The sequence below is a fragment of the Suricata suricatta genome, chromosome 2 (genome assembly GCF_006229205.1).
Source record: "Suricata suricatta isolate VVHF042 chromosome 2, meerkat_22Aug2017_6uvM2_HiC, whole genome shotgun sequence".
Taxonomy (NCBI): Eukaryota; Metazoa; Chordata; class Mammalia; order Carnivora; family Herpestidae; genus Suricata; species Suricata suricatta.
This window is the reverse complement of record NC_043701.1, coordinates 154,053,815-154,066,462: the sequence shown is the minus strand read 5'-3', so window position 1 is coordinate 154,066,462 and position 12,648 is coordinate 154,053,815. Positions and strand designations below refer to the sequence as shown.

General features: G+C 37.8%; 1 protein-coding gene across 4 annotated transcripts in view; it reads right to left on the bottom strand.

The window, feature by feature from the left end:
- Positions 1 to 222: 222 nt before the first annotated feature.
- LGI1 (leucine rich glioma inactivated 1) overlaps positions 223 to 12,648 on the bottom strand; it is a 37,686-nt gene continuing 25,260 nt past the window's right edge. For 3 of the 4 annotated variants that reach the window (XM_029932244.1, XM_029932246.1, XM_029932245.1), the window contains 4 exons: positions 7,368 to 7,439; positions 4,383 to 4,552; positions 3,947 to 4,111; positions 223 to 1,387 (listed from right to left, as the gene is read on the bottom strand). In XM_029932244.1, the coding sequence (XP_029788104.1) occupies positions 552 to 1,387; positions 3,947 to 4,111; positions 4,383 to 4,552; positions 7,368 to 7,439 (1,243 nt within the window). In that variant the 3' untranslated portion in view covers positions 223 to 551. The remainder of the gene's footprint in view (positions 1,388 to 3,946; positions 4,112 to 4,382; positions 4,553 to 7,367; positions 7,440 to 12,648) is intronic. The other variant, XM_029932247.1, reaches the window with a different exon arrangement.

The following is a 12,648-nucleotide window of genomic DNA, read 5'->3' as shown; positions in this document are numbered from 1 at the left end:
ATGTTCTTAAAAGCCATGACCTTTGGAAACACCCTTGAATGTTCCAAATCAGCTTGGGTAATCAATATTAGTGTTTCATCTTCACTTATTATTCATACCCTAAGTTCTTGATGTAAATATAACCTTATTGTATAAAACTATTTCCTCAGCATCCATCACCAAGAATAAAACAACTGTAAATAATTACCTTTGGGATATGAAAGAAAATGTAAACATTTTATTTGGCAGTTGTTTCGGAACACATGAATAAATAAATGGAAAAGTACATATTAATATTTCTTTTTGGAGTAACAGATACCATTAAACACTTATTTACACATCTTCACTGCAAAGAACAGTTACACAATTCAATTTTGTCTTATAAAAGGTAACTTCCCACACCACTGGACTGGACAGTTAAGGATGGAGATACTGGTAGTGCTTGGTTCTAGCAGTCTCAATGTTTGAAAGGCATTCATTTGCAAGTGTGATAAGAAGAGTCATCATGCATTGAGTTCATCCGGATCATGTACTGTAGAAAGTTTCTGATGGCAGCCACAGAATTTGGTGTGTCATGCGCTTAAGTCAACTATGACATGTTTGTAAATCTGTGTATTTCCCTTAAAACTGGAAGCAAAAAGAAAATTACGCTTATTAATGGACACATGCGTGAATGATCTCGGTGCCTGAACATTTAATTCCTGAAATTTCACAAATTTGGCTTTTTCTGCATCCCAGTTATATACTTGAGTAAAAGAATAATCACTTCCAAGAATTGCATATTGATAGTTATTTATCTGAAGAGGCTGGAACACCATGGATCCTCGTGATGGCATCCTCTGAATATCCTGAAATGAGGATCCTCCCCATTTCATTACTTTGGAATCACCAATGAATCTTGTCAAGCAAATGTACACGTCACCTTTCACTGAGAAGTGCTTAACAGCATATACATCCTCCATGTTAGGGATGTCAGTTTGGTTAGTGAATAATTGTGTTGCTTTGTTCCACTGATAAATTACAGGACGCTGGGAACTACTAGACAGGATTAAATGAGGCGTTCTGAGTGTCTGAGGTGTTCTGGCTATTTCTAGATATTCCACATCAGTGTCCCTGTACCACGCATGTAAGGATTGATGGGAGTAGAATCCATTTCCATTCCATTTATAAATGGTAGTAAAACCAGCTTTTGAACTGTCAGCAACAACAAAGTACCAGTTGTTTTCAATCTTGAATGTTTCAATGTCATTGGGTTTTCGGATTTTGAGAATTTCAATATCCTGGATTTTTATAAATTTATTTGCAAAACTGTCTCGCTTATAGATGTGAGAGCCGCCAAACAGCTGGGCCACAATAACATAGAGCTGAGTTTCAATGACTATAGGCTTGCACACTACAGTGGACGTGCCTGGGAAAAGACAAATGAGAGATTAGTTGGATGGCCATCCTCTTTTGCAGCATGTAAACATGCAGGCTGAGGCCATACAACTTCCACCAAAATCAGCCCAAAATAAGAGATTTCCTTTGTTGAACAGGCAAGGCCAATCTCTAAGGCCCAATGGCTGCAGGACCTGACATTCTGTGCCTTTGTGCCTCATGAGGCCTTGTTACCAACACCTGAGTTGTCATGTCACATCCAACCTGCACTAGACATTCAGGACATATGATTACAGCCTGTGTTTCCTCCTCTTACTTCTGAGAAAGAAAGCATTGCTTTCCCTGACAAATCATGAGTTATAGAAATTCTAGTGAAAATTGCCACTTATTGAGCACCAACTATGTGCTTTGCCATATCATCTTATTAAAAATTCCCAACAATCTTAAGAGATAAATATTATTATTCTCCCTTTTGCAAATGAACAGACTGAAGCTCAGAGAGGTTTAGTGCTGCTAAGAGAAGGCAAAGTCGGGATTCAAACCCAGGTCTACCAGAGTCTCTTTGCTTTTAACCCAACCTGGGAGGAGGTGGGCCATTCCAGGGCTTCCAACTTGGGCTAAGATCCCACAAGTTTCTAGACCACCCTGTAAAGTTTTGAGCAGTGATCTGGATAGCCCATAGTTCTAACTGTAATTGGTTTGTTCTCATTGTGAATGGCATCTTGCTCTAAAATAACCTAATTTCCCCCTAAGAAAGGAAAGAGATGCCACTTGTCATTTTTCTGAGGTTTTGGTGGCAGGAGAGAAGAGAAGGAAGAGAAATCTTTGAGAAAAAATGAAAGAGTGGTACAGTCATGGATGATACTCCTAAAAGTTATTTTTGGAAACCTCAGAAAGCAATATGGGATCAGTGGACCAGCTCAGTATCTTTTTGGTAAGAGTTTGATGAGAGTTTGTTCAGTAAATTCTGATTGACTAGAAGGAGCTTGGCTCTAAGAATCCAAAGAGAGCAGGGGAAATCTGGGCCCATGCCTTTTCTAACTGCAAATTTAGGGGCTCTGAGGCAATAAATTCTGCATCAACTCTTTGTACTAATAGGTGTAATTATTCTATTTGTGATCCTTTTAAGGGCTCAACTGATTATATGACTTTGGGGAAATCACTTTACTTCTCTAAAATTCAGTTTTCTATTCTATATAATGAGAGTTTGCATTAGATAAGGGATGTCCACCAGATTTCAACCACATACCAGTATTGATTGACTGACTGATTGGAAAACTTCCTAGAAAATTATGTTGAGAAGGATTCTGTTGCCCTGTCTGCACTCTGTAAGCAAGAGCACCTTGATTGATCAGTGATATCTGTCTGGGGTAACAAGGTCATAGAGACTTCATATTGGGCATATATTCGTCATTCTGAATGAGATGATGGCCTCTGATGGTCTGCAAATGTGTGATTCATTTCTCTTTCAAGTGTTCATCTTAAGATTCATCCAGAATAATGATGGACTGTACTCAGGTAAGAAGAACCTAATCTAAACTGCACAAAGTTGCTGTAGTCCACTAGAAAACTGAGGAGTTTTTGGGGAGAAAGGGAAGCATAACCTTCCACCTTGAGAGAGAAGGAGGTTTCTGGGATGACTTCAGTTTGGAGAAAATCCTGTCATCTGGGCATCTCAGTCTCAAGCAAGCCCCAGGCCTGTCTTGATCCGATAAGCAGTGGGGCTGGTGGCCACCAACAGAATCAAATTATGACCCTTCCCACCCAAAAAGAATAATCTTTTATGGACAGGTTTAAGTGCCCTTAGGAGCAGATTTAAATATGTTAGAAGCTAAAACTAATGGAAAAATTTAAGAAGGGATCCCATATTCTAACTTATTTAAAAACTGTAAAGTTGTTGAAATGAGAACAAAATTTAAGAGGTCACCTAAGTAAAAGTTTTCATGGGAAAAAAGGTGGTTTCTAAGGTCAAATTAAATGCATAAACCACTGGGAAGAGGCTTCCTCACTGCCAGACTTCTCAGGGCCTTTGTTGTGTATTATGAATCACCAAGAGGGAGATAAGGTTCACAGATTTAATGGACCAAAAACCCTTTCTGTCACTAGGAGTACATTAACATTTTGTAGGAGTCATGTTTGTGCAACACAGCTTGAGGCTCATTGATCTAAAATAACATCCTTATTTTATAGCTAAGAAAAAACGAGGGCCCAGTGAAGATGAGTAGCTCACCCAGCTAGTTTGTGGCAGAGCCTGGATTAAACCTCATGATTCCTGATCCAATACTTTTCTTGGGAAAATAATCCACCTTTTATTGTGTATTTACTAGGCTAGGTTCGATGCTAAGTTTCTTGAATATATGATCACAGTATCTTATGATTGCATTATTTTACAACAATGTTTTGGGTATTATTATTCCCATCTCCAAGTCAAGAAATTAAAGTTTAGGGAACAACCCCAAGTCACTTAGTAAATGGTACAGTTGGGATTTGAATGTCTCTAAGTCTACTCAAAGCATCCTCCTATACCACTAGTCTTTTTCTGTTCCCCCTGCTTAACTTTCTATTCAAAATATAATCAGGCTTTTCATACCCGTAATGTTGTCATAATTCCGGAAGGTCTTTTCTACATGGTCCCATTCGAGGAAAATGCACTTTCCAGTAAAAGGTTGAGCAATGACTACATACTCATCATTCATATAAGAAAAAGTATCTATAGACAGTGATTGATAAGGCAGGTCTTGAGACTTTGCAAATTCTGCAAGAACAGGAAATGATGATGAATAACTGCTAATGCCTTGTTCCTTGGCTAGGTCTCAAATGTCCATAGAAATACATTTATTTAAGAGAAATAGTAAAATGATAATTTTACTTTGCTTTTAAACACAGAGTTTTAACGCTTTATAATGTTTTAAAAATTAAATCAGTCAGTTGCTTTTTAAAGATATAAAAAATATCAATTCCTGCACACACATAAAATGTAGTCCTTATTTTATCTTTATGAGGTGGAATCATTTGGAATACATTACCTGTAATGATGCAATCAAAATCCTTAGGGGAGAGACTATTGATTTTGCGTTTCTTGTGTTCTGGGGGGCCTTCGCAGTAGATGTCTTCAACAGTAGCATTAGTGTGGCCTAGCCATTCCACCAGCCACTTCAGTTTACAGTCACAATTAAATGAATTCCCTCTCAGGTCCCTGAAAGACAAACTTCAGCTGATTTTGCTGTATGAGGGTCCTACCTACAAAGGAATGACTTCTACTTCAGTAATTAACACGTGCAGAATGCCTTTACCTGGCTTTACGTCATGCCCCATAATCTACCTTGAGCCTGACTGACAATTCACTTTGAGTTCAGAGAGTTCCCACAGTGTACCCTTGAATACAACCCTGTCAATGGAACCTCAGAAGTTACTCCCTCTTGGATCAAAGGCAGCTCTGTCTAGAGCTGTGTGTCCACAGAAATTTAGTGTGAACTATATATGTAATTAAAATTTTTCTTTAAACACATTAAAAAGGTAACAAGAAACGGTTGAAATTAATTTTAATAATATATTTTATTTATTTTAAAATAATATTTTATTTAATATTTCACACAAAATATTATTATTTAGATGTGTAGTCAATACAAACATTATTAATGAGATAGTTTACATTTTTAAAAAATAGTAAGTCTTTGGAGTCTAGTGTGTTTTACACTTAGAGCATATTTCAATTCGGATGCTAAATTTTCATCAGAAGTATGTGATCTGGGTTTAGATTTCATAAAATTTATAGCTGGAAACAATAGTTTCACATGTCCAAGTTGTCCCAAACATAATTAAGTTTTCCAATAATTGAACTCATTTAAATTTAGTTTTTTGCTTAATTTTAAGAAAATTAAGTAAAATTTAGGGGTGCCTGGGTGGTTCAGATAGGTAAGCATCTGACTTGAGATCAGATCATGATCTCACGGGTTTGTGAGTTTGAGCCCCACATCGGGCTCTGTGCTGACAGCTCAGAGCCTGGACCCTGCTTCAGATTCTGTGTCTCCCTCTCTCTTCCCCTTCCCTACTCACACTGTGTCTCTCTCTCCTTTAAAAATAAATACTAAAATTTGTTTTTAAAAAATTTAAGTAAAATTTAAAGTTTTGTTTCTCACTTATACTATGAATGCTGTTTGGTGACCATATGTGTGTCTACCATATTGGACAATGCAGGTCTAGAGGATAGAATACAGTGCTTATTATATCATATTTAATTAAATCAAGTGAGCTATTTGCTTTTCTTCTTCCTCACAGATATAATTCATTCTGATCCAATTCCATGGTCTACAAATTCAATTTTAATAGGAAATGACTTTGACATAGCAGAGTTAACTCAGACATACAGCAACTCATGTCTGTAATAAACTATACAGCATGGATAGTTTAAATTTCCACATATGATCCCAGTTCACCAAGTTTTCTGTTTATTTGCATTGCTTTGTTCAGAAATTCCAGGTCCCTCCTATAAACCTTCTTGGTCACATGGAATTGCTAAGATAGGTATTGCCTAGTGTTCACACAGTACATGAGTAATTTTTAAATATTGAAATACTTAAAACTGCTTTTGGGGGAATACATTCAATAAAACCAAGAAATCCACTGAAAGACAACTTGGCAAGGATCCTTGTATTTCTAGATAATTCTTGATTTGGGCATATCAGAGTAGGCCCAAGAGGCCAAACCCATTATGGGATTTCCATAGAGACTGAGCCAATTTCGAGTGGGGTTTTTCAGTTTTGTTTTGTTTTGTTTTATTGTGTGTGGTACTGGCTGACACCAGGATGGGCCCGAGGATGGTGCCCAAATAAGCTGTTTCCCCAAGTCTGTCATAGCATATCATCTAACTTCCAAGACATTCCGAAGACTGACTTCATCTCCCAAGAATACTCTGACCCAGAATAATGAGTATCAATTTTTCTGGGTGATTGTCAACCAGAACGGATAACTGTGGTCTGTCTGAGACTCTCTTGGAAGTGTCCTGATTCTGGCACTCTCTTGGAAATAAACCATCATTCAGGAATTGGCATAATAGGCATTGAGGAGGGGCCAGGGAAATACCACAAGGAACAAAGAAAGTTTTTCATTAGCTTACTGATTTGAAGTTAAATACTAGGTTTAGGAGAAAATACTTGACTTAGATCTTTTGTTATTGGAGAAAATTTGTTTTGAATATATATTCTATAGCCAAGTATCTGAATTGATAAGAAGAAACCTTTTGGTTTCACATATTCTTTCATTTGTTCTTCTAACTTACGACATTTAAATACCCTTCTAATGTCTGGAAAGCACTTAATGAAGCTAAATTGCTTTTGAGAGGATTAGGCATATATTACTTGCTTTGCTTACAGCAAAATATACAAATTCCTTACAAAGATCTTTCACTCTGAGGCTTAAAAGTCAAAGTTTGAAAGCTCTTTTGTTTGAAAAAGGGTCAAAAATAATTAAGTTCATTCCCTTCCTGGGGCTTAAGCCAAATTCCTGGGGATTAAGCCTAGAGTTGTTGTTCAGTCTAACTAGAGAAAAGGCAAACTTGTCTCCCTTCCCCCACTTCCTGTTCCATTTCTCTGTTGATTGACCAACCCATGGGTGTAACCTTTCATCTGTACTCGGTCAGTTTCCCAGACTCCTTTATGTTTTTCCTTTGTAGCCCCATTTCCTGGACCTCATGTGAAAAAAGGCATCTTGAAACTTCACTCTGGGCCTCTTCTTCCCACCCCTTCAAAGTCCCTTATCAGCACTACCTCCCAAAGGACACACAGTTTGTCAAAGGAATGCCTGGGCACCATATATTCAGAATTTCCAGTGGGAAATACCATAAAAGACTCCAACATTAGTTCAAGTAAATTTAAAATTTAAGCCAATTTAAAACTTAAATTTTAAAATTGTAAATTAACTTTAAAGCCAGTTACAAATTCTAATCCTCTATACTAGGCTTCCTTGTTAACTACTGCAAATTAATTAATCAGTGATTTCTTAGGTCTTCTTACACATTCGTTAAAGAATCCAGGCCTTTGAAAATATCTTTTGGGAGTGTCTGGAGATTGTTGTTTGCAAGGCTCCTGGAAAAAAGAAAAGTGATGTAAACTATAGTCATTAAACAAATGCATTTTATGATAAAACTTAATTATGAGTCCCTTTCATTCTTTCCCAACTACATTAAATTACTTGCAGTACCTTTTTTTTCTTCTTCTAAGATACTACTCAGATTCCTACTATTGTATTTTCAATTCTTGGTCTCTTTGCTTCAATGCTCGCTCAGTATTTATGGCACTTTTTGTGTCATGGTAAAAAAGAAACTAACAATCCACCCCCAAAATACCAGCAATAAAATGATTTTAGGCATTGATCTATGTAGAATGAAATATGAGATTCATATCTTGGACATTCAGTCTAGGGGATGTATCCCAGATGATGACTAACTAAATGGTTGACTGTGCTTTTTCCCCTCACACTCAGAACGATCTCTGCTCCTCCCTCTTTCTTCCTCACTTGCTCCAGACAGCAGCGGAATCCACAACTGATAGTGCCAATAGCTCTAGAATTTGGGGACCTAACTTACCCCCCTGCCAGCACATCCTTTCTTCCTTCCAAAGTATATACTCCCTTTTTATATACTTCTTTTGTTTTAGTTCCATTCATTCAACCTTAGAAAACAGCTTTCTCAAAAATACACATCCATCTATTCATCCTCTTTAATCATTTCCTTTCCTTTTTTTCAGTTCTTGTCTTATTGTCACAGGAATTGTTTTTTTCTATTTGTTCTTTCATGAATCATTAGAATAGTTCTAATCAAAGATAGTGAGCAGGAAATAGTCCTGATAGTATCAAAAAAAGAGAAATGTGTCTATACTACAGAAATGAAGACATAACAAGGAGTGGGCCTTGCATGATAGGAAGGGATATAGATACTGGTAATTTTTTATTTTTAATCAGCATTGAATATATATATACACACACACACACACACACACACACACACACACACACGTTATATGCTTTTCTTATGAGTATTTTTATCCCACAAAAATTTAAAAACAATTTAAACAATTTTTAAAAATTAAAAAAAATTAAATGAAATAAAAAGAGATTATGTGGTTGGCTTTCAAACTTCTTGATAATTCACTCAAATTCCATTTAAAACACACTCAAAACTCTTCTTGTCTTCCACCTGCTCTAATTACTATGACATTTCTCAAGTGCAAACATTCAAGACTTTTAAAACCTATTTTTAAGTTAATTATTTTGCTTCCTGAGTTTTAGAAATTACTACTAAATTGGAAACCTCTTTTCAATGGACCTTGGAACGTAAGAATAGGAACTGAATCAGAATGTTCCAGTCTCAGTGACAGTCCATTATGTAAAGAAGGGCACAGCGTTGGAGTCATTCTGAGTTTGGTTTGAATCCTGACTCCACTCTTTCCTGCCGGGATGTGTGACTTTATAAATCTTCAAGACTCAGTTTTTTCATTTTTAGGGGAAGATAATAATACTTCATATAATAAGATTGTTAGAAAAATTAAATGAGGTAACTTAGGAAGGTACCTGGCATCTGGTCTATTCACAATAAAAGGCAAGAGACAGGAGGGGGAGAGGAAAAGGAGAAGGGCTTCTGTGTGTGTACATTGCTCAAGAAGCAACATTTAGAAAACTGACCACATGAAAGAACCACCACGACTCTCCACCTATGTAGTATTAATAAAATGTTGCTAAAGAAGACTTTTCAAGAGAATGTCCCCATACTTCACCTTTCTGCCTAGTGGCTGAATGAAGAGATTTTCTGGTGTCTTGGATGAGTCCAGAGTCACTCCCAAGTTATGTGTCTCAATTTATTTTCTGGCACGATGTATCTTAAAGTTCTCATGCTAACTTCTATATGGATGAAGCAGCACAAACTGCACCTGGCTGCAGGGTACAAGGTTGGAGGAGGCTGGATCATAGGACAGTGGGTGTGTAATGAAGAAACAGTCAAGTCCTGAGTTACTACTGCCACTACGGTTGCCCAAGAAGAGATACCATGTTTGCATTGCTGCCCAAAGCAATTATTTCATTTCATTTCACTTCATTTCATTTCATTTCCAAGGCAGTTCTTTTAAACAATAAACAAATCTGGGAGTTCCACTTCCTGACCAAAAGATGTGTAGAGCCCTAGGCCTCACATGCCCAAGGTGAAGGCAACCACAGAAGCAGCTGGTAAGACACAGACTTGGAGCTACAGGCTTCTGGGGTAGAGACACATCATTTTTCTGTGACAAGATAGAGGACTTTTAATTCAACAGAGTTGGGGAATGGGGCTCATGAAGACAAGCTGGCCTGATGGGCTGTAGAAGGTAGCTTTGTGTCTCTTGAGGACTTCTTATGACACAGGGGCTCTCACTTTTGGGACCAGAGGGTGGGACAGCATGAGAGGTGCCAAAGGCAGAAGTGGTGGATAGACCCTTTCCCTATTTCACTGCCAAAATTCAGTGAAATGCTGACTCACAGTAGACCGTTTCTGAAGAAGATAGGATGGAGCTTCATGCTTAGGTTTGATGAGGAGGAGGCATGAGAAGTCTGTCTGGACTAATAAAAGAGGTAGAAACAAGAAGACTCAGAAATGAGAGGAAGGCTTCCAGATGCCAGAGGCCTAGGAATTGAAGTTCAGACAGTTTCCCTAGAGCCTTTGGGAGGCCTCAATGACAGGGTTAACATTTGCATAAAAAGACAGCAACAACAGGGAATGGAGCAGAGAATGTCTTAGGAAAGCAAAGCCTGGGAATTATTCTGCAAAACAAATGTAATAGGGCCCTGATATAAAGCAGCCAGTGCAGGCTGATGGGTACGTGGTGAAGGATGCACAGGGCAAATCAGATCAGCAGAGTCTGCAAAGTGAAGAAGAGAAATATGCAATACCTCCACACATTTCTTAGCTGGCCCATTAAGAGTATTTCCCAAGTTACCAAGTAAAGAGAATTGGAATTATGTTGAGAGCCACTACATAATTGAGGAAAAATATTTAATCTAGAATTATCTATAGTAGAAAAGAATTGGAAGCACCCTACATATCCATTAGTAGGATAGTTATAGTTAACATGGAATATTTTGCAGGAGATTTTAAAACATGAGGTAGATCTCTATGATTTGACATGAGATGGTGCCTAAAGGAAAACAAAAAGCAGGGAAATTGGAGAATAGTGTGTAGAAGGACATCCCACTTGGGGAGGGATGATATATGTCTAACAATACATAAAGAAAGATCTGGAAAAAGATATAATCATTTACACTTAGAATCTTTTACCTTTGTTATATAAACAACTGGATTGGGAGCGTTTTTATCATCAAGCATGTACTGTTCTAAATTCAGAAGAAACAAAGAATACAGTTGAGGTTTTAAAAAGACCCCATTGCTTAGTATTTGTGTATGTAATGGTTCTGTCCAGTGAAGATTTAGTCATTCTAAACCAATTATTTTACTTCATCCATAGGATTCCAAAGTTATTAGGTTGGAGTGTGAATAACTGTCATGGTCAGATGATATCAACTATTTCATGAGATGGGTTTCAAGATGGAGCTCCCATTTTTCTCACAAGATTCCCACATGGCTTCAGGCCTCCATCCTCTGGGGAAATTTAGGGCTGCAGTCAGTCCAGATTTGGAGCCATCCCTCTGGGTCCCTTGCACCAGCTGAAACTCAGCTTTGAAGAGAGCCTGGAGCTTCTAAGACCATCTTGGGCATCTGGGGCTTCTGGGCAATTCCCCGATGGGATTGGGAGGTGGGAGGGTAGGTGGGGTGGAGCTCTGGGACAGGGCTGCTAGGACAAAAAGTAGCAAGTCCCTGAAGCTCTATGAAGCTTATTCAACATTTGGTCCTTAAGCGAAAAGGGTGAAGATTTTGTACCTATTAGGTTCCTGAAACAGCTAGAGATATTGAGATAACACACCATGGGTGAGGGTCAGAGATTTTAGGCTTGACATTAGGATCATTTGATTCTTCAGATTCCACCTCTGCATTGAGTCTTGCTACTGGAGAGCAAAATGGAAAATCCAATCCATTAAATGTTCTTGGTTTCTCCTTTCCCTCCATCTTTCCCCTGCTTCACAGAATAACAGCTTCATATTATTATTCCCTTGTCCCTAATAGCTTCTCTGGTTTAAATATGATCTGTGTCTTTTGTAAAACTGGCTGTCACTCTCGTCCCCGCATCAGTGTGGTAGTTTGGGTGCTGGCTTTGTCTTAAGTGGAAAAAGGCTTCCATTTGAGCATCCTCCCTGTCACAAGTATGCATTTTACCAACTTAACCTCTCTCGGTTTTGCTCTCTACATCCACAAAACTGAGTAAAGAATACCAACTTCATTTATTGTGAAAATTAACACACAAACTACTAATATTTTTATAAATACACTTTTGAAATGTATTCCAGGGAAATTTTCTGCATCTGCATGTGAATTTTTAAGCCTTATGTCAGATAATCAAGGCACAAAACTCATCTGTTTCTGTTGTTGTCAAAACCAGTGATACTTAATACCTAAGCACTTTTATTGTTTAAACAATTTTTGTTTATTTATTTTGAGAGAGAGAGAGAGAGAGAGAGAGAGAGAGAGGCAGGGAGGGACTGAAAGAGAGGGAGAGAGACAGAGAGAGAATCCTAAGCAGGCTCTGCACTGTCAGCACAGAGCCTGACATGGAGCTCAATCTCACTAACTGTGAGATTATGACCTGAGCCAAAATCAAGAGTTAGACACTAAACCAACTGAGCCACCCACACGCCCCAATACCTAAGCACTTTTAAATGCTCAGTTCAGGAGGTTGAGATCATCTATTTTCTTTTCCTCTCTGAGTAGACAGAACTTTATGCCTTGGTATTTTTAAATGTCCCATCTTTTACTGATATATATAAAACATATGCATTTATTAGTGATAGATATGTCACTGGCATATGTATTTTTTCTGATGTACATATACACACATATAAGCATATGCATACATATGTATACATATATGTAATAATACTTATTATTTCTTCAAGAAAACATAAAGTATAAAAATTCTATTTTTAAAGTATAAAACAATAATCATCCTGCCAGAGGTAATCACTGCTAAGATTTTGTCATATTTTGGGGCACCTACATGGGCTCAGTCAGTTAATTATTCAGCTCAGGTCATAATCTCACAGTTCACAAGTTTGAGGCCTGCATCAGGCTCTGTGCTGACAGCTCAGAGCCTGGAGCCCATTTCGGATTCTGTGTCTCCCTCTCGCTCTCTGCCCCTCTCCTGCTTGTGCTCTATCTCT